This window comes from Drosophila virilis, chromosome 5 (genome assembly GCF_030788295.1).
Source record: "Drosophila virilis strain 15010-1051.87 chromosome 5, Dvir_AGI_RSII-ME, whole genome shotgun sequence".
In the NCBI taxonomy this organism is placed as follows: Eukaryota; Metazoa; Arthropoda; class Insecta; order Diptera; family Drosophilidae; genus Drosophila; species Drosophila virilis.
The window spans coordinates 11281890-11306593 of NC_091547.1; the positions used below are offsets into that span (position 1 = coordinate 11281890).

At 40.9% G+C, this 24704-nt stretch overlaps 5 protein-coding genes across 11 annotated transcripts; 3 read left to right on the forward strand and 2 right to left on the reverse strand.

The window, feature by feature from the left end:
- Nucleotides 1-182: 182 nt before the first annotated feature.
- On the forward strand, nt 183-9398 carry Asap (ArfGAP domain of ASAP). 5 transcript variants are annotated; one of them, XM_032436580.2, is made up of 13 exons: nt 183-1155; nt 3711-3783; nt 3846-3991; nt 4429-4769; nt 4929-5380; nt 5443-5878; nt 5937-6417; nt 6481-6600; nt 6687-7548; nt 7610-7689; nt 7808-7855; nt 8186-8374; nt 8428-9398. In XM_032436580.2, the coding sequence occupies exons 1-13, from the start codon at nt 1027-1029 to the stop codon at nt 8623-8625; spliced, it is 3555 nt and encodes a 1184-aa protein (XP_032292471.1). In that variant the 5' UTR covers nt 183-1026; the 3' UTR covers nt 8626-9398. The 5 variants fall into 5 exon arrangements, with proteins under 5 accessions (XP_032292471.1, XP_015029212.1, XP_015029211.1 ...); XM_015173726.3 differs by having other exon boundaries at nt 6690-7548; XM_015173725.3 differs by having other exon boundaries at nt 184-1155; nt 7613-7689.
- Nucleotides 9399-10070: 672 nt separating this feature from the next.
- Cul4 (cullin 4) lies at nt 10071-14072 on the forward strand. Its single transcript, XM_002050360.4, has 11 exons — nt 10071-10324; nt 10391-10852; nt 10914-11158; nt 11431-11891; nt 11955-12141; nt 12205-12397; nt 12465-12601; nt 12658-13047; nt 13116-13394; nt 13454-13606; nt 13664-14072. Exons 2-11 carry the CDS (start codon nt 10528-10530, stop codon nt 13757-13759), a joined length of 2466 nt encoding a protein of 821 aa, XP_002050396.1. The 5' UTR covers nt 10071-10324; nt 10391-10527; the 3' UTR covers nt 13760-14072.
- Nucleotides 14073-14957: 885 nt separating this feature from the next.
- Tmem63 (transmembrane protein 63) lies at nt 14958-19892 on the reverse strand. Of its 2 annotated transcripts, none has more exons than XM_015174515.3 (3): nt 19738-19892; nt 17296-18102; nt 14958-17229 (listed from the first exon to the last, which is right to left on the reverse strand). In XM_015174515.3, the coding sequence occupies exons 2-3, from the start codon at nt 18051-18053 to the stop codon at nt 15687-15689; spliced, it is 2301 nt and encodes a 766-aa protein (XP_015030001.1). In that variant the 5' UTR covers nt 18054-18102; nt 19738-19892; the 3' UTR covers nt 14958-15686. The 2 variants fall into 2 exon arrangements, with proteins under 2 accessions (XP_015030001.1, XP_002050395.3); XM_002050359.4 differs by lacking the exon at nt 19738-19892 and adding an exon at nt 19484-19506.
- A 413-nt stretch (nt 19893-20305) lies between these two features.
- uno (univalents only) lies at nt 20306-24062 on the forward strand. Its single transcript, XM_002050358.4, has one exon. The coding sequence runs from the start codon at nt 20359-20361 to the stop codon at nt 21685-21687; it is 1329 nt and encodes a 442-aa protein (XP_002050394.2). The 5' UTR covers nt 20306-20358; the 3' UTR covers nt 21688-24062.
- sand (sandman) lies at nt 21775-23911 on the reverse strand. 2 transcript variants are annotated; one of them, XM_002050357.4, is made up of 7 exons: nt 23607-23911; nt 23314-23543; nt 23006-23130; nt 22701-22945; nt 22522-22648; nt 22243-22344; nt 21775-22183 (listed from the first exon to the last, which is right to left on the reverse strand). In XM_002050357.4, the coding sequence occupies exons 1-7, from the start codon at nt 23909-23911 to the stop codon at nt 22112-22114; spliced, it is 1206 nt and encodes a 401-aa protein (XP_002050393.3). In that variant the 3' UTR covers nt 21775-22111. The 2 variants fall into 2 exon arrangements, with proteins under 2 accessions (XP_002050393.3, XP_032291978.1); XM_032436087.2 differs by lacking the exons at nt 21775-22183; nt 22243-22344 and having other exon boundaries at nt 22540-22659.
- Nucleotides 24063-24704: the final 642 nt, after the last annotated feature.

Below are 24704 nucleotides of genomic sequence, written 5' to 3' on the forward strand. Positions count from 1 at the left end.
AGCAAATAATTAATAAAAATGCTTGGCCTTATAAAAACACTTCTTTGGGATATATGCATTTGAGAACCAGCGTTGTTCAACAGCTTTCTGAGTGTCCAGCCCTTAAACTCATAGCCACTGTGCTGGCTGTACGATTTGTATATTTCAGGCATATTTAGTACTTTCCTGAACATAAAGTATGGACAACACTGCTACATTGTACGCGAAGACGACGACGCCAGCAGAGCAGCAAAAAATTGCAATATTAATAATATATAATTTTACTCCGGCCCGGGCTCGTCGTAACTAAATTTAAAAATCGCCACTAACTATGCCCAATTGTTAACAATAATTGATGAGTGTTAGCAATGTGACAAACAGTTGTTGTGTGTAAATATGCGCGGCGCATTTCTCTACTACTGTAACATTAATTGCGCTTCGACTGCGACTGCGACTCGAATTTTGCTGCAAGATGAGGCGATCAGGTGGCGCGCCTAAAAAATTGTACGGCAAACAACAAAAAAATGTGTGCGTAAATCAAATGTGCAACGGCAGCGTGTGTGAAAGTGTACAATATTAAAAGGAGTAACGTGAAAATTGCTGCAGAAGGAAGAGAGCAATAGTTGCTCTCATACAGACGTACGTGCCTACACCAATACCAATACAAACGTATCTCACGCACAAACAAACACATACACGCGGGGACGCACACCAAACACGAAGAGAAGGCATCGTAAACGTTGTCGTTGTTATCCTGTTTATTCCTGTTGCCTCGTTGTGTGATCCTTTATTGTTGCCCGCAGCAGCAGCAGCTGTGCCGTCTGCTGCTACAATTCAAAAACGGCACACAAAACACATTCGTGTCCGCGTCGTATTTCTGCTTTGCCTTGCAGTCGACATTTCTCGTTTTGTTGTTGTTGTTGTTGCCTGGGTGTCCTTGAAGTTCGCCTGCGCCCGTTGTGCTGTTTTCAAGTGTGAGAAAACCAAAAAAAAATAACAGATACAAAAAGTGTGCCCAGAAGCAAATAAAGCAACAACAATATAAAAATGCCGCCAGCATTAATTGGCATCTCTGAGTTCGTGGAGGAGACGCGCGATGATTACAATTCGCCCACCACCTCCACCTTTGCGTCCCGCATGCCGGATTGCCGTCAAACGATTAGCATATTGGAAGAGGTAAGCATTAACTCGCGCACTCTCTCTCTCTCTCTCTCTCGCTCAGCCGCTCACATAAGTTCAAGGTAGCTAATCAATGATCCAGCGCTATAAATTGCATGCACACACATTTACTGCATATACTGTGCTGTCTTATGTACTCTCCCCCACAAAAAAAATTGTTTATTATGTACTTTCACAGTGGGGCCCATGGAAAGCAAAAATTAAAACAAATAGGTATTGCATTAAATTGGCGTTGCGCCAACTTAAACCTCACAACCTGTCCCCCCCCTCCCCCCGCCCTCGTTCGCTCCATTTGCTGCCATACAATTTGCATTTGTTCTACGATGACGTCGTCGGCGGCGGCAATTGCAGGTGGTTTTGTCTTCTCCCTACATTAAAAGTCATAAATAATGAAAGTGCACATTCTCAAATCAATGCAGCTGGCCCGTTGAATTCCAACCCTCCACCCACTTGCCGCTTTCGGCGTAGCCACTCGACAACGCAATACTTTATTTTTAGTCATTGCAGCTGCTGTTACTCCCCATAAAAAACACACACACACACACACGAACACACACATACACATTGTTATGCGTTTGCAGCAGTTCAGGCTGTGATAAGGGCAAGTGCGGGCGGAAAGGCGAATGATAAAGCAGACGTCGGCATATGTGTCGCATATTTAGCTTAAAGCTGTTGCATTCCCGCGATCGAAGCTTATCAGAACGTGCGCGTTCACATTTGATTACGCATAAGAATCGCCTATGCTTTGGCTGTTCCCTAAAACATTTCTCGACGAAATCTCTGCGCTCCAATTCCTTTGCTAAAATTAGCCATTGCAGTCAGCCGCAGCACCGTGGTCTTTGCTCACATTTTCAGCTCATTTTAATTTGAGCTTAAAAGCTTCATGTTGAATAAAAGCTCGTGTAAAATGATCCATTAAGCTAGCCTAAAGCTTTAAGCTGGCGCAATTGTAATAAATGAATACAATTAAACGTAATTCGCGTTTGCTTAGCCATTAAACTGAATAGATTAACTCTAATGAATAGCATTTTCGTGGAATTTACAGAATCCCCCAAAGCTTTTTATGAAATGAAATTGTTTTACAGATTTTGTACCACTGTGCACTAAATTAGCCCCAATGTCTTTCAAGACACGTCACCTGAGAGCGCGCCCTGATTTTGTTTGTTCCGGACGAATGTTTGACAGCGAATTAAATGTTTAATATTTAATTACACTGATGGGTTTCACAGTTCGACCCAAAAAAAAAAACGGGCAAATCAATAAATAAACCCGAAAGAGACACACCTTTTTGTCTGTGTTTTGGCACAGCCAAGAATAGAATTTTGCTGTAATACATATAGAGTTTACCTTTATGTGATTGGTCTATATGAAATAAGTATTAAATCCTCGCACACAATAAGGCTATTATTTACAGTGCAGCTTATACACAATTCGTATTTGTATAATAATAATAATATAAATAAAATGCGGTTTCGGCTAAAAAGTAACCTGACCAGGCGTCTAACGAACTTCGTCTTTTGTTATCAAGACACAACGGAATAACAGAAGAATACAAAAAAAAAAAAAAAATTGAGAATAGAAAAGGAAAAAAAAAAAAATGCCACTTGGTCGCTAGAAAGAGAAACGGAAACCAGTTGTCGGGTTGACCAACTTAATTTGTTATTGTTCTAAGCAATTTGCGTTCCAAATATTTGCCATAAACTTAACTGCAAATGTTTATGAACACATGACTAATCTTTATTAGCACGCCTTAAACATCTTCGCAGTCTGCACTTATCGCACTGTTTTAGCTGTTATATGTCGAATTCCTAAACTATCAAATTACAAACGTCAATTGTTTTGCTGTTTTTCTGAGTTTCGAAATTAATGTATAAGCTAATAAATATACTATCTGGAGCATTTATCTAATCATTGATTTTTCGATTCTTCAATATTTGTACTTTTTTACAATTTTGTGGTAAAGGTACTTTAACTCTATATATAAACTAGTCGAAATTAACCGGCGTCGCCCGACTACGTAATGTTGAAAAATGTTACAGAAGGCAGATATAATTAACTTTATACTTATTTTATAATTATAGTCTGTATTTTTATTATTATTATTTCTTGTGACGTCTAAAACATTGCAATCATTGATAATATTGCAAAATATCTATAAAGAAACTTTATTATATATATACATGTATATGTACTTGGTTTTCTTATCCACAATTGCTCACTTGGGCAGCATTTAATAATAAGCGTTTTCTTGGGCTTAAAAATTTGTTAGACTTATTTAAATTTCGTAGAACAGACTCTGATTGCGAGCGTCTCTAATTCAATGAAATGAATTAATATTAATTGAAAAGTCAAGAGGTTAAACAAGTCATGGAGATGCATGAGTTTGTGTGAAGGGGTTAAAAGTAGAAACCTCTTAGAAAATGCATCGTATTATTAATTGATGCTTGAAATTGAACAAGACACATTTTGGGGAAAATTATCTTGTTCATGTTTAAATATATAACAGCCCAGATAAGATAATCAATTATTTGTGTATTGTTTCGTCGTTGCAGCGTCTGGAGTTCGATCGCGAGGGCCTTACCAAGCTAAAGAAGGCCGTCAAAGCCATACACAACTCTGGCAATAGTAAGTGGAACTAATTATTAATTTATACTAATTAATATACAATTCGTTTTTCATATATCTAGCTCATGTGGACAATGAAATGTTCATGGTGCGCGCACTGGAGCGTCTGGGCGGCAAGGTCATTGATCAGGATGAGCCCGATATTGGCGCCGCATTTCTCAAGTTCTCTGTGGTCACCAAAGAGCTCAGTGCGCTGATGAAAACGCTGGTAAGTGGAAGAAATACCTATTCAAGCATAGGCTAGAGAAATAACAATATAACGATAAAAAAGAAATCTGTTTTATATAAAACTTTAAAGCTTGCTTTCTTGCTGATTATTAATATTTATAGATTTAGAATAGACAATAGAACATTTTATAAATAAAATAAAATATATATAAATATATAGAGTTTTTAGGACAGTTTTCTCAACTTCATGATATAGTGAGAAATCAAGAGAAATATTCATATTTATCGACCACTCTTTTCAAGTTCATTGCAAAGTTCATGATAGTTTAACTAGCTGATTAAAATGATATCACAACAAGGTGGCAACGCTGCGATTTTATTCATTACTAAGCAGATATAGAATACTTAAGAAAATGGGGCCTTTGATTTACTTTGACTAACCCTGAACTTATCTTGTTGTCCCACTTTCAATGCCAGATGCAAAACATCAACAACATTGTGATGTTTCCGGTGGATTCGATGCTAAAGAGCGAGCTGCGTGGCGTTAAGGGCGATATGAAACGGCCCTTCGATAAGGCGGCCAAAGACTACGAAGCCAAGTTTATCAAAATCGAGAAAGAGAAAAAGGCGCAGGCCAAGGAGGCGGGCATGGTGCGTACAGAGATCGATGCTGCCGTTGTCGCTGATGAAATGGAAAAGGAGCGACGCCTCTATCAGCTGCAGACCTGCGAGTATCTGCTCAAGTACAAAGAGATCAAAACAAAAACTGGCATTGAGCTGCTGCAGCACTTCATCGAGTATTATCACGCGCTGAATAAGTGAGTTTTTTTTTTGTTTTTCGTTTTGGGCCAGGCTAAGCTAAGCTGGCAGCAACAAGCTGAGCCTGAGCCGCATGCTAATTGGGTCTAGTGGCCATTTGCATTTGTTTACTGTTTATTGTGTACGCCTTTATATAACTCGAGTCATTGGCATTGCAGTTACTTTAAAGATGGCTTGCAAACGATCGAACACTTTGGCACGTACATCGGCGATCTGAGCGACAAGCTGCATGTGATCAAACTGAAGCAGGACGAGGACAGGCGCAGCCTATTGGATTTGCGAACATTGTTGCGCAGCACACCAGATTTTGAGCGTTGCGACAATGTGCCGGCCTCGGAGAATCGAAGCGGCGGTGGTGCGGGTGCCGGCTACTCGCTGCACCAGCTGCAGGGCGACAAGCATCACGGCGTGACGCGTCAGGGTCATCTGCTCAAGAAGAGCGAGGGCAAGGTGCGACGTGTGTGGCAAAAGCGTCGTTGTCGTGTCACCAGCGATGGCTTCTTGGACATTTTCCATGCGGATGAATCGAAGCCGCCGACGCGAGTCAATCTGCTCACATGTCAGATCAAACCGGTGCCAGATGACAAGCGCGGCTTCGATTTAATCAGCTGTAAGTAATTCAGATCACAACCACAAATAGTTCGCATTTAATGCGCCTATTGCCTGTTTTAGACAATCGACCGTATCACTTTCAAGCGGAAGACGAAACGGATCAGAAGGCCTGGATGGCGGTGCTGGTCAACTGCAAGGAGAAGGCTCTGACCAAGGCCTTTCAGCATGCCAATCCCCAGATGAGTCCCAGCCTGGTGGAGCTGCAAAAGACAGTGATTCGCTATGTACAACTGTTGCCGGGCAACGACAGATGCTGCGATTGTGGCTCACGCAACGATGTCACCTGGATTAGCTTGAACTTTGGCATACTCGTCTGCATTCAGTGCTCGGGTGTGCATCGCGATCTGGGCGTGCATCATTCGCGCATACAAAGCCTTACGCTGGACAATCTAACTACGGCGAATCTTTTGATAGCGCGCGCCATGGGCAACAGCACATTGAATGACATCATGGAGGCCAAATTGGGCCGGGGTAAACTCAACCATGAGAGCAGCATGTAAGTTAAACAATGTCTTGTTCGTTTAATTTTATGATAATTCACATTTATTTAACAGGGAGGAGCGATACGATTTCATTCGCGCCAAATATGTGGCCAAGCGTTATGTTATGCGCACCTGTGCCGATGACAATGATCTGCGCTGCGATCTGGAGCAGGCGATCGTCAATGCCGATATGAGTCAACTGCTTCAGGTTTGGGCCGAGGGCGCCGATCTCACCTGCTGTTTGCCCAGCTCCGATGCGGGCGAAACAGCCCTTCACTTGGCTGTGCTGCGCGAGGGCGGCTCAACGCTGCACATCGTTGATTTTCTCATACAGAATATGCCGCTCAAGGGCTTGAACAAGGCCACCAATCCGCCCGGTCTGCTAGATGTGACCGGCAAGAATACGCCGCTGCATCTATGCGCACTGCACGATCGTCGCGAGTGCATGAAATTGCTTTTGCGCTCCGGCGCTGACTATGAGCTCAGAAACTCACAGAACAAAACAGCGCTGGACATTGCCAAAGAAATGGGTCACAACAGCTGCAAGGAGCTGGTAAGCAGATGCCCATTATAATTGTTTGGCTTGCGTTCATACTGTATCTTTTTTGATCCACAGATTGAATGTGCCATAAAACGGGAGAAAAGCGCCTTCGATCACATCAATACCGATTGGAATCTGCCCAACGAGGATGGTTCCACGGATTTTAGCGATGATGAAACTGTCATCGACGAGCGTGTAAGTGTATACCTTCTTTTTAGTCTAATTGATCTGATTAATTTATATTATTTACTCCACAAATATTTGCATATATTACTTTTCAGAAGTCCCGCTCACGTCCACCCAGCTTTGCTGGTGGCGACTCGCCAGTGTTGCGCTCACGCTCCTCCACTTGCGATTCCATACAGTCCAGTTCTAGTCCAATTGCCAATTGTCCGAGCCGGCAATTTACGCTGCCCAGCTATACGCAATCCGCGGGCACCTCGCCCAAGCAGCATACGAATGTTGGCCAATATTTGGGCAGTGGCAACAATTTGGGTGTTGGCAGCAGCAGCAGCAACAGCGGCAACGGCGGCGGTGGAGGTGGGTCTAGTCCCAGCTCCGCTTGTAGTCAAAACATTCGCGGAACGCGCAACAGCTTGAACATGCAAAATGAGCTGGCGCATGTGACGGGTGCACGCAAATCTACGTCCACGGCCAACATGAACTCGCTAAAGAAGCGCGCAGCCCCAGCACCGCCGCCCGGCACATTGTCTGGTACTCCGACAAGTATATTCTATGGCACACTGCCGCATCCGCCCAGGCATTCGCAGAACATGGATGCCAACGACATACGCGCCATCAATCACAAGAATCAGTCAATGGACGTAGCGTATGGCACATTGCCGCACATGCGCAGCGTAGAGAACTCACCGAGGATAACAGGCGGCGGTAATGGAGCGGGCGGTGGCGGAGGCAGTGGCAGTGTCGGTGGCGGTGGCGGTGGCAATGGCAGTAACAGCAGCCTGATGCCCATGACTACCTTTGGGCATAAGCGTTCACCAAGTGGCGAGTCTCTGAATCGCAATATTCATCTGGCGGGTGCCAAGCTTGTGCTGCCGCCCACCGGCGAGTTGCCTACTCTGAAGCATGTGGACAAATCGGCGCTGATGAGACCCAAAATACCGCCGCCCGGTCCGCCTGCAGGCAAGTGAATTCAAACTCGTTATTACAAATTTGATTACATATATTTATACTTAACACACAGCAGAGCGCGAGATACCAAATGGTCAGTCCAACGAAAGCATCAGCTCCATGGATGAAGGTCCCATTGCGCCGCCACGCAAGGTAAGTTCTTTGCATCCTGCAGGTTCAGTTTGAATCCAAGGAGCGCGCGCGTAGTTGATGAGAACTTTCGTTTTCAATGTATCCTGTGTATTTCTCCTGTAATTCCAACAAATTTCAGCGCAAACAACAAAACTTATTGAGATTAGAGCATTCCAGCGAGGAAACGGTAAATGGCAGAGACAATCCAATCCAATCCAAATCAAATCAAACCCAAAACAAATCAAACAGATTTTGCCGTTCTTGTTGTTGTTTTGTTCTTCCTGTTCACTTACTATCTATATATATATATGTTTATATATATTTTATTTCTTTTGTTTTTTTACTAAATGTGCCGTGTGCATTTTCTCTAGAGCTCTTCTAACTCCATGCGCGCATACTCTCTAAAACTCCAAAAATTTTGTGTGTTCTGTGTGTTTTCTTAATATATGTTCCACTAACTCAAACATAATATGCATATATTGTACGGATTAAACTAATTAGTGTGTATGCTTCTTAGCTCATCAATCAATCCGCCAATTTCACCGATTACGAGTCCTGGCATACGGATATGGACTCCTCTGGCGGCGGCCTGGATCATTCTGCTGAATCGAATATCTCGTCTAGCGATAATGATAGGCTTAACTCTTCGCCCGATAACCCGGTGAAGAATGCAAGTGGCGTCGGCTCCGTGGGCAAATTACACTATGTAAGCAACGTGACTAACACAAGAAGCTCCTTTAATCACATTCAATCTTTTAGAATGGACAGCGTCGCTGTGAAGCTCTGTACGATTGCGTTGCGGACAACGATGATGAGCTGGAGTTTAAGCAGGGTGAAATCTTGATTGTGCTCAATGAGCGCACCGATGATGAGAATTGGATGGAGGGCATCATTGAAGGTCATCCGACGAGGCGTGGCATGTTTCCCGTTAGTTTTGTACATATGCTGCCAGACTAAATGGCAGTCCTGTTTGTCTGAGTATTCGTGTGTGTGTTTGTTTTTGTGCGTGAGGCTGAAAGTTTGTTTGTGTGCGCGAGCGAGTGTACGAGTGTGAGTGTGTATTATACAAAAACCCCGATATTATTTATTACACTTTTTTTTAACAACACAACAACAACAACTACAATTGTATGTATTTATTTTTTGTTTACTTTGTTGTAAACACACACACACACACAACTTTGTGTCTCAAGCTATAAACGTAAATCAAATAATTTACGAATCATTATTTTTAAACGCAAACCTATTAAAAGTATATTACACTTATATGTAAACACTTGCAACTTATGTACTGTGTATATTTAATTGATATTGATACCCTTTTTAAAGCATATACTATAAGTAGGCGACGCGCTTTGAATTGCTTTTACAAACCGAATATGTCCTGCAAATGTGTTATAGGCTAAATTTTCAGCTAACCTATCATCATCATATACATATATAACTTACCCTAATTGCTAGCCAAAAAACATCACGCTCTCCTCAAAAGTTGAACTCCATTCGCGTTTAAAATGGAAATCGAAAATTGATGAAATTATGTATTGATATGCTTAACAATACGCTGCCATATACATATACATATACATATGTACTAAAAATAAAACAGCCGACCTGGTCTGGCTTCGTAAATTACATGGAACTCATATGCAAATTATGTAATACTGTTGATGGATTTAAATGAAAGTTTATAAAACAACGTTAATAAAAAGTTTACTCAGATTAAAGCTTAACTCAATTGCAAACTTAAAACTAAAGCCCAAATGCTATTACATATTAAAAAACAAAGCAAAACAAAACAAAAAAAAAATTAAATACATATAATGCTCTAAAAATATAAGTAAATATTTCAACCCTCTGTACCTAGAAGTTGTTACCGATTAAGCACACACACAACATATATATATATATATAAATATGTATATCCTATTCCAAAGCGAGCTGTCGAGGGAGAAAACATAAGAATTCTGGACTTGTTTGACTTTGTTGTATACCCATACACATCATCATTATATATGTATGTAAACTGTAGATACAATTTTTTTTAATGTACACACCACCCTTTACATTTTGTATACACGTTTCAGTATTTATTTAGCAAACAAAACCTTAATATTACACTATAAAACATATTTGATATTATATTTAAGACAAATAAAAGAAAAACTCAACGCTTATTAAATATACATACATATAAGGTTGTGTTTTTACCAAAAAACAATATTGCTCTTTGAATACAACGGTAACCGCGTAAACGTTCGAAATCGAACTTATCATACAGATCGAGCATGGTTGTACGGTCGTATGGTCGTGGTCGTACAAGCATATGTTTGCATGCTTGTCGCAAATATATCGAAACTATCGTTAAGTGCTGCATAGATTGTGGCGGTGAGTCGATATTTAATCGATTTCTGTCATTAATCTCCGATGCATAAATTGAGCTGTGCAGAGCAAATAAATAATTAACGCGTATATTGTATCATTATCTTTGCCCGCTGCAGTTTTAGTGCCCGATCAGAACAAGCCACTTGGATAACAAGGAAAGTGCCTTTTACCCAAGCTATCAGCTCTTGCCGATGGCGACAGCGAGAAGTGTGCGAAACTAGCGAAAGGCATTTTATATATCGATATCGTCGGATTTGTTTAGCACTAGCACGGGGTAAATTTATGCCAATACGAGTGCAAAAATTTTGTAGCTTGACAAATAATAAAACATTCTGTGCAGTATAATCTTTAGGCCGGCAGCTAATTGGAGACCAGACACTTGGGCCAGCAGCAACCATCAGCAATTTTCGTTGCAGCGCCAGCGCCGTGAGCACATCCAGCTCCAGCGTATTGGACACCTCACACTCATTCCAAGCAATGAGTGCTGCAAAGAAATACAAGCCTATGGATACGACTGAACTGCACGACACCGAGAACATTGCCTCCTGTCTAAAAAAGGGCGACAGCAGCAGCAACCCAATAACGACGACGAACCTTGGCCGCAGCGCCTTCGCCGCCCAAAATATGAATTCAGCAGCGTCCACAAATGGCGAAAGATTGCCAAACTTTTCGAAACTGGGTCCGCATCATGGCAACGATATACGTTCAGCATCAACTACCTCAAATCTGCTTAACCGCATGGGCGCGATTCACAACACCAAGCCGGGTGATGTCAAGAAGATAGTTATTAAGAACTTTAAGGGTAAGCTGAGAGGCGACAGCGATAACGATAACAACATTTATAACATTTGCATACGCTTTAGCTAAACCCACACTGCCCGATAACTATTCTGAGGACACTTATGTGAAACTGGAGGAGGCCGTTATCGCCATACAACTATCCAAGCCCATCAAATATTCACTGGAGGAACTCTACCAGGCCGTTGTAAATATGTGCAGTCATAAAATGGATGCACAATTGTATGTCAAACTAATGGAACTAACCGAGCAGCACGTCAAACGTAACATCAAGCTTAAGGAACTAACTGGCGGCAGCATGGACAAGCTAGTAAGTGGTCCAAACTAATAAATATATAATGTTATAGACTTCCAGCTTTACCTGGACTAAGTGTGTATTTTATCGTTCAAATTCAAATTGTACTATGAATCAGTTTTTATAAGATGAAAGTTCATTTGTCGTCCAAGTATCCTTGTAATCCCATTCTCCGGCGAAGATTAACTTTCCGATTTCGTTTACATACGTATATTTTATGTCTTTTATTTCACCTAATTTCCAATTTCAATATATATGATCCTTTCTTCAATTAAAATTCTCTTTAGGTCTTGCTGGAAAAAATCAACAATTGGTGGCTATCGTTTTGCCAGCAAATGATAATGATACGTAGCATATTTCTATATATGGATCGCACCTATGTGCTACAAAATTCGTCCATACACTCTATATGGGACATGGGGCTGGACCTCTTTCGCATCCACTTTGCCCAGAACAGCCTCGTTCAGAAACGCACCGTAGATGGTCTGTTGGCACTGATCGAAAAGGAGCGGCAGGGCTCAACAGTGGATCGTGGACTGCTCAAGAGTTTGGTGCGTATGCTGTGTGATCTGCAGATATATAGCAGTGCGTTCGAGGAGAAGTTTCTTGATGCGACCAACCAACTGTACAAGGCTGAGAGTCAACGAAAAATGCAGGAGTTGGAAGTCCCCGAGTACTTACAGCATGTGAGCAAACGTCTAGCGGAGGAGAATGAGCGTCTGTTGCACTATCTAGACTCCAGCACAAAGTATACAATATCAAATATTCTAATATATGTGTTTGCAAACTAATCGATATAATCCTTGTGCAGACATCCTTTAATATACAATGTGGAAAAGGAACTGCTTGCCGAACACTTAACAACAATTCTGCAAAAGGGCCTTGACTCCCTGCTAGAGGACAACAGACTGAACGATCTAACCCTTTTGTATGGCCTACTTAGTCGTGTCAAAAACGGCACATCCGAGCTTTGCGGCAATTTTAATGGTTACATCAAGGCAAGACCCCACGAAACATTTGCTCTATTCGTTTATTTAACATTGTTGTACTTGTTTTTATAGAAAAAGGGACGCACTATTGTCATTGATCCCGAGAAGGATAAAAGTATGGTACAAGATCTGCTCGACTTTAAAGATAAAATGGATGTAATAGTGCGCAACTGCTTTGAACACAATGAGAAATTCACGAATTCGTTGCGAGAGGCCTTCGAATTCTTCATCAATCAGCGCGCCAACAAGCCCGCGGAACTCATTGGTATATATTCTTGTTGTATATTAATAGACAGATTATGCTGTAGTATGTATTTATTTATGTTCAATAGCAAAATATGTGGACATGAAATTGCGCTCTGGCAACAAGGGTACCACCGATGAGGAGCTGGAAAAGACCTTGGATAAGATCATGGTTCTGTTTCGTTTTATACACGGCAAGGACGTCTTTGAAGCATTCTACAAAAAGGTTAAATAGATTTTATGCAAATTTATGCATTAAATAAAATAATGCGATTTTTGCAGGATTTGGCCAAACGCTTGCTGGTAGGAAAATCCGCTTCAGTGGACTCAGAGAAGAGTATGCTATCAAAATTGAAACAGGAATGCGGCGGCGGTTTTACATCCAAGCTGGAGGGCATGTTCAAGGACATGGAATTGAGTCGTGATGTCAATTTAGCTTTTCGCGGTCATACGCTTAGCAATGATCGTGATGTAACCAATCTAGACCTAACCGTCAGCATACTAACTATGGGCTACTGGCCAACGTACGCGCCCACTGAAGTCACAATGCCGCCGCAATTTATCAATCCCCAGCAGATATTCAACAAGTTCTATCTGGAAAAGCACAGCGGGAGAAAACTACAATGGCAGCCAACACTGGGCAATTGCGTGTTGCGTGCACACTTTGATGCGGTAGGTTAACCTTTTATATAACTGTAGAGCAGATTGTCATACGTTTCTTCCTTTCGCACTTTGCCCAGGGTCCCAAAGAGCTGATGGTGTCGTTGTTTCAAGCGTTGGTGCTGCTGTTGTTCAATGATAAGCCAACGCTGAGCTACGAGGAGATATTGGCTGCCACCAGCATTGAGGACGGCGAGTTGCGACGCACACTGCAATCGTTGGCCTGTGGACGTGCGCGTGTCATTACCAAAACGCCCAAAGGTCGCGACATTGAGGATCGGGATCAGTTTGATTTCAATAATGAGTTCATCAACAAACTGTTCCGCATCAAAATCAATCAAATACAAATGAAGGAAACGGTTAGTAAATGACAATCAACAATATAATATAATAATAATAATATAATATAATTTTATAGAATGAGGAGCAAAAGGCGACGGAGGAGCGCGTTTTCCAGGATCGTCAATATCAAATTGATGCAGCCATTGTTCGCATTATGAAAATGCGTAAAACACTGAGCCACAATTTGCTCATCACCGAATTGTTCAACCAGCTAACGTTTCCCGTTAAGGTGCGTACCTATAGGTCAACTATTTGACTATTTACAAATACTCAATTTACCTTTTAGCCTGCTGATCTGAAAAAGCGCATCGAGTCACTGATCGATCGTGATTATATGGAGCGGGACAAGGATAATCAAAATCAATACAACTATGTGGCATAAGTGCGCGGAAATTCAGTCTTGTTTTTTTTTTTTGGCCTACCAACACAAAAAACCGAACGATTGTAGTTTTTCCCCCTTTTTTATTTCTTTTATCCATAACATACCATCAAATACTAAACAACTCCAACGAAATTCATTTGGTATCTGCATGCGGCAAGCGTATTGAGCAAATATCAATTACATATTGCAGTTGTAGTTGTTTACACACGATCCCACGAGGTTGAAAGTGGTGGCTAGTGTAGTTGCTGCAATTCGTTTTCTTTGTAAGTTACTGTATCATCTAATAAATTAGGCGTTTAATTTACAAAAGCTATGCGGCTTCAAACAGCAAAATTGTTGATACAATTGTGTTTCGTCTTGGAGATATACATGAAGATCGTCGAGCGCGAAAATTGACAGCAACATTTCAAAAGAAAACAAATTGTAACTACCGCCAACAGAGTTTGTTTTCTTTTTACTTTTGTTTATAGGGGTTTTAATTATTTTTTATATGATGATGATGGTAGAAATTCTCCTTCGAAAAACAATAGAAGAAACATTTGCAGGCTAATATTAATAGAATACTTAAATAAATGATAAACTAGTACACGTAATTCTGCATCTGTATGTAAAACGGATATGCATAATCTAAATCGTTTTTATTTATGATTTTTCGATAAACAAAAATTACTTGTATACATAATTACTGCACTTAATGCACTGTTTTGTGGTCTTTCACTGCTGTTGCTAAAGATCGTACGAATATATAGATATGTACATTATATTTTATAGCAAATTGTGGCTAATGTTAAATAATAGTGTCGTATTCTTTCCAAGACCGAGATTTATTTAGCCTAGAATCCCATTTAACGGTTACCTTACACCGATTTTCAAATATTAGTTTTGACAAAATAGGTAAGGGTTACGTTACATGGGATACATCAAAACGGGATCGGTTATATAGCACAAATGAGTCTTGCAAAGCTCTGACTTCATTTAATCCGGTTCTAGACAATTAAAGATTAACAATCAATAAGGTTTTTCTCAATTGCGGTTGGAATTTCCCGAAACTTCGTCTCAACGTGCACCTACATCATATAAGGCAACTAACTTCAGTGCACATAAAATCCGCTTTATATATTTTAACCAATTGTTGGTTCAAATATCTACCATTTCTGTAATCCCATTTATAACACCCCCAAGGCTAAGATCCGAGAAATCGGTGTTTTTATTGAAATTTTTATTGTTATTGATGATGATAGTTATCCTTCTTCAAATAACAATAGAAGATACATTTGCAGGGTTATATTAATAAAATACTTAAATAATTAATAAACTATTACACGTTATTCTGCATCTGTATGTAAAAGGGTTACACGTAAACTAATTCGCTTTTACTTATGCTTCTTCTATAAATTAACAAAATTACTCGTATACGTACATAATGCACTTTTTTGTGGTCTTTCGCTGCTATTACTAAAGTACTGACAAATATATATATATATTAGTTATTTTAATTAGTTGCAAATTGAAGAGGGCTAAGTTACAAAACATATGCTTCCTAATCAACATTCATAAAAAAGACGTAATATTTACAATTGCAATTACAAATAATTATATAAAATAGGTAAATTATGGTTATTGATAGATGTATATATATATATATATAGATGTATGCGTGTATGTACAAAAAGAAATTACATTTATAGGGGCGCAGCAGGGCACGTTTTTTGAAAACGTTATTCAACTGAACTCAGACGCAATTCACGAGGCTAATTGATATCACATTTTCCATCTCATATTGCAAACAAAGCCTTTTTAACATCAAGATTAAAAGTTACATAGGCTTTTAAAATCCTTATACAAAAATATGCATTATGTCTCAACACTTTGATTGCTTATCAAGTCTCGTTTTAGCTAGAAAAAATTATTTAAAAAATACATGCTCTTACGCCTCGACGCTATTGACACTGTACTGGGAGCTGTCGTAGTCGGAGACATTGTCCGAGCCATATCCTGCATAGCCCGTAACCGAGGGCCTGGCGCTGGTTTCGGGGCGTGTCTTTAGTACATCGGGTATATAGGGGGGCGCAGGGCCCGCGATTTCCACAATACTTGGACGTCGCGTTGCCGCACACCGTTTGATGGGCGACATAAAGATGAACAACGTTACGGTTATGGCCAAGGTTATGATGAGTATCAAAAAGCGTGCCATGCCATCATCGCCTCGGAAATAGCAGATCATTGCCATAACGAGAACCAATATCAAGACCGAGAACTTGGTCATGGTGACAGCCGTGGAATGTATTTTGCCACCTTTGCGTGATATCATGTTGGATGGTCCATAAGCAAAGTACAGATTATAGCGATCCACCATATGCTTTAGGCTTATATAGATCATAGCAAAAGGCATGATCAATGGGCAGAACACGCTGTACACGATGGATATGGTAAAGACAAGCGTTGTCCAGGCGTAGTGTGTGCCAAATGGGAACTCAATCAATATGGACTTACGTATATATGGCGTCTCCGCCTTTGATGTGGCCTTCAGGAGTGCCCATATATAGACGATTAGTTCGGGAAAACGCAACAGTTCCAATGAGGTACCAATAAAGGCAGCAGTTATTATATAGTTGACATAGAACGAGCCACGATCCGGCAAGAAAATGCACTCCCAACGTCCAATTTCGTTTGTAAGCCCCCATTCCAAGAGTGCCTGCGCCGAGGTAAGACCCAATGATGGCAATATAAGAATCATCAGCAGCAAATAGCCAAAGCACTTGGTCATTATCGAATAGTTTTTTTTGGAGCGGGTGTAATGACCCATCCACTTGTCCGAAATAGAAACAATGACTGGCATCAGCGCCGACAGTGTCCACAGCATCAATGTGGGCAAGAACTCGGATACAAGTGGTGATATTTTGGTCTCCGTATCCTTTAGCCAGGGACGACTGTTCAGCAAATTGACCACCATCGCCGGTGTGGTCAGGAAGAAGAGCACAATGAAGAGCACAACGTTCACGCAAACGAATTTCAAATACCAATGGCTCTTGTTCACATTGAGATTCTCCCAGAAGATGTCATCGGGCGATGGTGCAAACATAACATGCCACTGTCTGTATGTGCCGGGCGTAAAGTGGGTGACGATATTTTGGGCCTCTTGCACCGTGGAGACGGTCAGAAAAGCAATGTCCAATGGCTCATTCATGGTCGAAGCTCGCAAGCGGGCCACATCCCCGGAAAGCTTGCGCTCCTCCCGCTGATAATACTCAAATGCATTCTCCTTCTTGCACGAGCACATCTCCGGCTTGGCCATTAGCGTGTCCCTATCCCGATGGTGTTCACAATAAACACGCGCATCGTGCGCCCTTTCGTACTCCGCGTTACGGACAAACAGGCGTGAAATGTTGTACGCAATGCTGACGCTCTCGATGGTCACGTCCGGGAACAGCTCCTGCATATAATTGCGTATGACGGTCTTGTTGCGATCACTGCAAGCAAAATCAATAAATATATTGAAAACATATAACTTTATAAGTAATAAAAGTCAAAACAACCTGATAGATATATTTGATATCATGATGGTGCGCGTTGCGGCCTTTTTGAACGCATTGCGGCCCGAGGAGCGTCGCATGACAAGCACCACCAGCGGTATATACAATATGGTTATGATGGTGTGCACCCACAGCCAGGACGAATTCGGCGACAAATTGGCCATTGTGGTGCGTCCAAAGGCATTAACATCGTACGGCGTCTCCGTGGGTCCATTCAAAAAATTGATGGGCAAAATAATACCCAGCGAAATGATGGTGACCACGGCCATGACAATCATTAAATGCTGCTGAAACGACAAATAGTGCACCGCATCCGGGCCAGAGTGGAGCAGAATCGTTTGCTTGCGCAGCTTAAAGATGACTTTTATCCAACTGAAAATGCCGGGCTCGGTTTGTATGGGCGACAGCGGTGTGGAGTCGCCTTGCTGCGATTGATGTGAATCCACACTGGGCCTGGGTGTGGGAGTCTCCTGCGTGGATGTGCCCGGCTGCGGTTCCACAACGCTGGCGGCACGCGAATAAAATATTTCCGTCCAACGTTTCTTGGTGCCATTGGCATTGACTAGCGCCAGGCGATAGTCGCTCGCCTGATGACGCAGCGTGGTAAACAGAAGGATGAGCAGCACCCAAAAGATCGTATTCAATATGAGAGTCTCGGGTATGCCATTGTAGGCGCTGGTAAAGATCGTCGTGCGATTAGCCACCACCAGACAGAAGGAGTTGTTCTGGTAGCCATTATCGTGCACCGTAATATCATCCATTTTCAGGTAAACAGTCGCGTTAATAGTGTGAGTGAGAGCAGGTGAATCACTGAAAATATATACGAATAAGATTGAATGCAAAAATTTAATACTAGTTGATAACATGGACACTTTTTTCCTGACACCAAGCAAAGCCGAAACGTGTGATACTCCTCTGTATACTTTTAAAGCTTGATAAGAAAACCAGCTGGGTACAAAAAACATTAATGGGTGGCCATGCTGCCTAGTTTTTGATTGTTGGCAGGGTATTATGACTATGTCATGCGATAAGGCTGGGATTTCCTAAAAATGCTATTAAATTAATCAAATTCGTCGATTCAAAGTTCAATTGAAAACTAATAGAAACTAAACGAAAACAGAATTCAAAGCTTTGACATTTCATTTTCCGATTTATATCTATTTGATTTTCATTGTACTTTTATAATTTGTCCTGTTTTTAACATGTTGCCAAAGTTCTTACAAAATACTACTATGCTTGAAACTATGCTGCAAAGGGCTCTAGGGCAACAGATTACTTTCGAAAATCGAAAAAAAATATTTATGTAGTAAATTTCTCATAATTAATTTACATCTTTTAAATATGGATACCCGGAAAAATATTTAAGCCTATAGCAATAGAGGGTATTTAAAAATCGTCTAAAAGCAATATTTTTTTTTTATAGTCGCTTAGAGAAAAAAAGACCACAGCAGTTCAATTTGATCAATGCGGGTCCACAATTGCCTGTTAGTTAGACTGAGATTTATCTTAATGGGTCACCGTCGGTCCAAACTAAACAAAGTCCACGCGAATAGTGTAACGCCTGCAAATGTCACACACACACGCACGCACGCACGCACACACAAGCCGAGCTACATATTCTTATTAGACCAAGTTTTGTTGGCGGCAATTATAGAAAACCCACAAGAAAGAGGAAGCAGAGAGTATTTTTTAACCACAGCCCACATATAATTTCGCATTGATTAACTTTTGAAGTACGTTTTTACCGATTCAGCGGAAGCAAATAAATAAATCAATTTCCACTTATCTGAATGTGAAGTATGAGATAAAAGTATGCCAATACGGACAACATGATGACATGCATCTATACGTATGCATATATACATGTATAATGTACATACATACATATATACACATATGATTTAAATGGTTGCAACAATCGCTTTCTTTTGTAGTTTGCAAAACTAAACGCGACATACACACTTACACACACACGCACACAACATGTATTTTGACATGCACTATTAATGTACAAGTGTATATTTATATAAAAGATAATTGGGGTTTCTTTTTTCTTTTTGGAGTTGAGCGTGTTTTTGCTACTTTTCGTTGTTTGTGTCTGGCCAGCGTGAGGAAGAGCGAGGGGGGGGGGGGGGGGGGGGGGGTGCGAGGCGCGGAGTGGTTGGCAGTCAATATATCGCGTCATTGCCACCTTTTCATTTCTATTCGTATCTTTCCTTTAAAGCCATGAATCATCAAACACTCGAAGTTGATTTTTTCACTCGTGCAGGAATTGCCATTAAATTGAAAAAACACATTTACTTTAATTATGTGTTACGCCTAAGTTTAACCAGCAATCTGCACTCTTATATACCATATACACTAATTTGCTTGTTGTTCGCCCCCATTATTTCACTATATCACTACACAATAATATTTGCCACGTATGCACTGCATTTTGCGTACCTTTCAGCTTTATTTTTTTTTTTTGTTGTTTGCAAATTGTTTATTGCATTTAATATAACTTTCTTGTTTGTTTCTGCGTTACGCTCGTTTGTTCGACCAACTGTAAACTAACATTTCATTAATAGATTGTTAACAGTAACAGGCAATATTTAGCTGGAAATTTTGCACTGTTATTAAATTGTGACAAATATTAAAAACAACAAATGGAATTCAGTGCGCAATTGCTAACACGCACAAACATATTGCTTTAGCGTCTTGTTTAAAAATGGAAAATATAGGTGCAAATTTTAAATTGAACAGCTGTTAGAAAATAGTTAACAGAGCTATGTATAATCACTGAGCTTTAACAGTGGAAAAATTTACTGATGTCATCTTAATTTGAATTTGGATTACGATGCAGCCCTGAGCCATAACAAGTTTTTCCAGTATATGTGGGATGATTGCTATATATAAACCTTTTTTAAATATAATGTAATCTTACAGACTTTGCACTTGTAGAAATCATTCACGGTAGCTATAATGATAGCACGCGTGAGTGCTTATTGATATCGATAGGTATTGGACGCCAATTGAAGCGATTATTTAAGCGCGGTTATCGCAAAAGTCCCATCAACAATTCTAATGACAATAACAAGCATTATTTTATTTTTTACCTACTGTGGATGTGTCAAGTTTAGTTTTATAGTAATTATTGTATCAGAGTTGTTTATTTTAATATTTACACAGCTGCTTAAAATACATTCAGAGTGCTCTGCACGTTTTTTGCAAAATCATCAATTGATATATACAAAAAAAATGCCAAGCCAAACGCCAGGCGCAGCGTTGACTTTCAAAATTAAGCTATTGTCCGGTAATAATGTGGTGCTGGTCGATTGTGTGGGATTCGAAAGTGAGCTTTTTATGCCGCAGATCATCAAGGGACGGATTACGTTTCAGAACATAATACCCAATCATCGTTGCTGCGATGCTGCCGCTGCCAATGTACAAACGGGCCAGTTAATACTTCCCGCTTCTAAATTGGGCGACGTTAGAGTCGTAGCTGGCGCTGGCACACCACAGAGATTCAACTTGGAGCAGCACATTGCGAACATATCCGGACCATTGGCCAGGAGCACACCATCCAGTGGCACCTCCGTAAGGGCTGTCATAAGGGCTGACAAGGAGAATTTCTCACTGCTGCTGACGCCGGAGCAAGCGCGTTGCAAACCCGTGCAGAAGTCTGCCTTACCCATACCCGTTAGTATTGATTCTATTTTGCCGTTCCTGGAGTCGTCTTCTGCCGCTTCCCCGGTGGCGAACCCCTCGCTGCCTGTCGCTAACGTTTCAGCGCCGCGACCAACATCCACTTCCAGTTCGGCTCTTTCGGCAAAAACTGGAGATACGGCTTTATGTAATTTTATGCATAAGGCGCCGCCTGTGCGAACCTATGCACGCCGCAAGCCTAACACCACCTCCACCCAGCCAAAGGGTCCAATATCGTGGTCACCGCTGCAGAAGAAGAAAAAGCTGGCTAAAGTATCATCAACAAAACCGCCGAGTCCCAGCATGAAACTAGAGGTGCGTCATCGAAAGCTGATTGTGGATCAAAAAAAGTCGCTAGCTGCGACCGACACACATAAGATAACGGCCGTGCCCATTACGAAAACGAAAATACGACGCAAACAGGTGACGGGCAAAACGCGTCAGCAATTCGAGGCCCTTAAAGGCACCGCCTTTGACATGCTCACCTCGCCGGGACATAGTCACGTCTCTATAGAGCTAAGCAAGCAATTTAAGGATGCCTGTGTGGAAAAATATTCTGAAACCTTGCCTAGCTATGCGGAGCTGTCAGGCACAGCGCCATTGGAGCATGACCGTCAGGTCAAATCCTTAATAGCAAAGGAAAAGCGTTTAGAAAAGCAAATGTCCAAATCGGAGCAGGCGCGATTGCTTAAAAGAAAAAGAATTTGACAGCTCTAGATTGCACTAAATGCCGTATTGTTAAACAATTTTCTTCGATTATAAAAGGGGAAAATATTATATTCTAAAAATCATAAATTATTTCTCATTTATATACTTATATATATATATATATATATAAAACATAGTCAATTGTCAAGTACAAATTCGAGGAATGGCCAACGGGCAGCAGTATCTAGCATTCTACTTTTATATTGTTATATACTACTAGAAATTAATCATTTAATCATTCTACACTAGTATTTAAAAATAGAGTTAATAGATTGATTTACAAAAACAAAAAACAAAAAGGAACACATTCTTGCTACCATATATACATGTACATAGATACTTAAACTAAAGATCGGCTTAACTGTTAACTAATATATAGCATAATTGATGATTTTTGGTTCTTTGTACGTCAACAAGTTTTTGGCTAAGAGCTGCGGCAGCGGAAGCAGGCCTTAAAACCGCGCTTTATAGCGCGCATATTATGAATGACTTGTTCCTAAAAGCAGAACAGACAGTCTATATGAATTCATTATACACATATCTTCTGATACTCACCTGCATTAAATTGAAACACATGGCAATTAAGGCCATTCCCAGCAGCAGATAAACAGCACATAAAATGAAGCTCACCTCGACCTTGTCTTTATCGACGGTTATCTGGCGAAAAAAATAAGATTTTTAAATCAAGATTTATATATAGCATAGTAAAGCTCGTAATGACAAGTTTGTATTTTGCTGAACTTGTGTAGAATATATTGAAAAATGGAAAGGGTTCCTTCCTTTATTCGATTTGTATTACCCTCTATCAAAAGGCAGACTAAACGAAAGCCTTACCACACGATCACCCGGCACCAAGTCGCCGAATCCAATGCTGCTCAACGAGATGAAACAGAAATAGCTGCCATCCAGATAGTTCCAATCCTCCCAGCGTCCAAAGAGTATGGCACCCGATAGTATATAACTATACAAAAACTGATCAACATTATATAATGCCAGTTGGAAACGTGTCTTACCTGACCATCACGAATACACAGACAGTTAGGGGCACCGTTATTTCATCCGTGCTGCCGCGTATCTCACGTTCGATATCAGAATCTGAATCGGAATAGGGCACATCCAGCACACTGGAGGTTTGAACAGAGCTCTTGGTGTAGTCACTGCTGCCGGTGCTGCTGCTGCTGTTCGTAGTGCTCTTGCTAGTGCTGGAGTAGCTGGTGCTGCTGCTGCCGCGCGCGCTCTCCATATTGTGTAGCTGCAGCTGTGTAGAGATAGATAACATTATTACAAAAATTCTACTAGATGTTCTATGTACACTTACCGCTCGAGCTAGTTGTCGCAATTTGCGCCGCTCGCGAATTATGCGCCGCTTGGCCACGCCCGGACAAATGCGACAGAGACAGACCTTTGAGTAGATCCATTTAAAGGATTTGGCCAGCACATCGCCTGCGTAGATTAAAGATAATTAAATTCATTTAAGTTACTCTGACTAAAATACAAGAATACGCTGCTATTTGTGTATAGCGTAACTTTAAATGTTGCCCTTCTCTGCGATTCTCATGAATTCAAGTATGTAAATATCTAGTGTGTGTTCTCTTGAGTGTATGTATATAGCTCTTATATTCATACCTATATTGGACAGATAGAGGAGAAAGAGCGGCATGCCAATAATGGCATAGAGTATGGTCACCAGCTTGCCCCAATCGGAGCTGGGCGTTATATTGCCATAGCCGATAGTCGTGATGACAGTCAGCGAGTAGAGAAATGCGCCCGAAAAGCTCCATTGATGATCCACATCGGGGCCCAGCAGCTGTTTCTTAACTACAGCGCGCTGATAGTCCAGCAGCACATCATTCACACTGAAAGGAAAAACAAGAGCTGAGTGAGACTATTCACCAAACACAATTACTCTTCTATCATACCGTTTTCTGTAGGCCTGTCGATCGTAGAAACTTATGTTCTCCGCCGTGAGCTCCCAGATGCGACTGAGGCAATCGCCGCTTGCGTTGCGCTCGATGAAGCGATACGGTTTATCTGTCTTGAGTTTTTCGTATTCGAAAATTTCAATTGCCTGGAATATGAAGGCTCCGCCAATGGTATAAAATGTGACTAGGAGTATGATGCCAACATTGCTGAACATAAATGCCGTAAAATGACGGCAATGATCCTTGAACCGCGCGAATGCCGGCTTCTCTCTGCGCCGAAAGGAGCTGCGCCGCGAAGACATGACTCGACCACATCCAATCTGACCCTGACACTGCCTCGATTAGCGGCTCGTTGGGATCTCTCGAGTACGGCTGAGCACGGCTTTGGTCTGGACATGCTTCGATTTGGTTGGCCTGCCCATCGATTTGGATTGGCGTCGGTTGCTCAAACAACTGCGATAAAAGTAAACATTTCGATTATTTCGAGCATTGTGCAAGGACTTCCTGCCGACGCAATTAAAACAAAGTGCCAAAAATAAACAAAAGCATCTCTCCAAAAAGACTCTAGATTATCAGATTATCTATAAATCGTTGAGTCGTCACTTAACATTTATTTACGCGAGTCTATTATTTTATTTGTACGGAGGGAATCTCCGGCACAGAGTGCTAGACATGTTTATGGCAGCAACATTGTATTTTCATTAATCTCTTTATAGAGACTACGATCTGTCTAATACCCTATATTCCGTATTTGCAAGTCAATGTGTTTTAAAATTTGACTGTTTTAATTCTAAAGTAAAATTCTATAAATATGTTAGTTTCTTTTAGAGAATTCTCTTATATATATCCAAAACATACGCATGTCATTTTTCTTTTTTAATTTTGCCGACAAACATTCGTTTCTACAAATCATTTAAATGCAAAACTATTTTCTTATAGAACACATATTTATATACATTTTTAATTAATTATGTTGGAGGCCAACTTTAGTATTTTTATAAGTTTATTGATTTATTGAATACCCGCCCTAAAAATAAGTCACATAATTTATAATAATTCACTGTGACATTTTAATGTTATTTTCCTTTAAATATT

What these genes read in the sequence shown, in the direction of transcription:
- Asap (XM_032436580.2), top strand. Translation starts at nt 1,027, where the DNA reads ATGCCGCCAGCATTAATTGGCATCTCTGAGTTCGTGGAGGAGACGCGC. An exon ending in CGGCTTCGATTTAATCAGCT is followed by an intron (nt 5,381 to 5,442) that starts GTAAGTAATTCA and finishes TGCCTGTTTTAG; the next exon opens with ACAATCGACCGTATCACTTT. An exon ending in CCGTGGGCAAATTACACTAT is followed by an intron (nt 8,375 to 8,427) that starts GTAAGCAACGTG and finishes TCAATCTTTTAG; the next exon opens with AATGGACAGCGTCGCTGTGA.
- Cul4 (XM_002050360.4), top strand. Translation starts at nt 10,528, where the DNA reads ATGAGTGCTGCAAAGAAATACAAGCCTATGGATACGACTGAACTGCAC. An exon ending in TATCTAGACTCCAGCACAAA is followed by an intron (nt 11,892 to 11,954) that starts GTATACAATATC and finishes ATCCTTGTGCAG; the next exon opens with ACATCCTTTAATATACAATG. An exon ending in CAAGCCCGCGGAACTCATTG is followed by an intron (nt 12,398 to 12,464) that starts GTATATATTCTT and finishes TATGTTCAATAG; the next exon opens with CAAAATATGTGGACATGAAA.
- Tmem63 (XM_002050359.4), bottom strand. An exon ending in ATATCAAATATATCTATCAG is followed by an intron (nt 17,230 to 17,295) that starts GTTGTTTTGACT and finishes TTTTGCTTGCAG; the next exon opens with TGATCGCAACAAGACCGTCA.
- uno (XM_002050358.4), top strand. Translation starts at nt 20,359, where the DNA reads ATGACAATAACAAGCATTATTTTATTTTTTACCTACTGTGGATGTGTC.
- sand (XM_002050357.4), bottom strand. Translation starts at nt 23,911, where the DNA reads ATGTCTTCGCGGCGCAGCTCCTTTCGGCGCAGAGAGAAGCCGGCATTC. An exon ending in CGACAGGCCTACAGAAAACG is followed by an intron (nt 23,544 to 23,606) that starts GTATGATAGAAG and finishes TTTTCCTTTCAG; the next exon opens with TGTGAATGATGTGCTGCTGG. An exon ending in CCTCTATCTGTCCAATATAG is followed by an intron (nt 23,131 to 23,313) that starts GTATGAATATAA and finishes TAATCTACGCAG; the next exon opens with GCGATGTGCTGGCCAAATCC.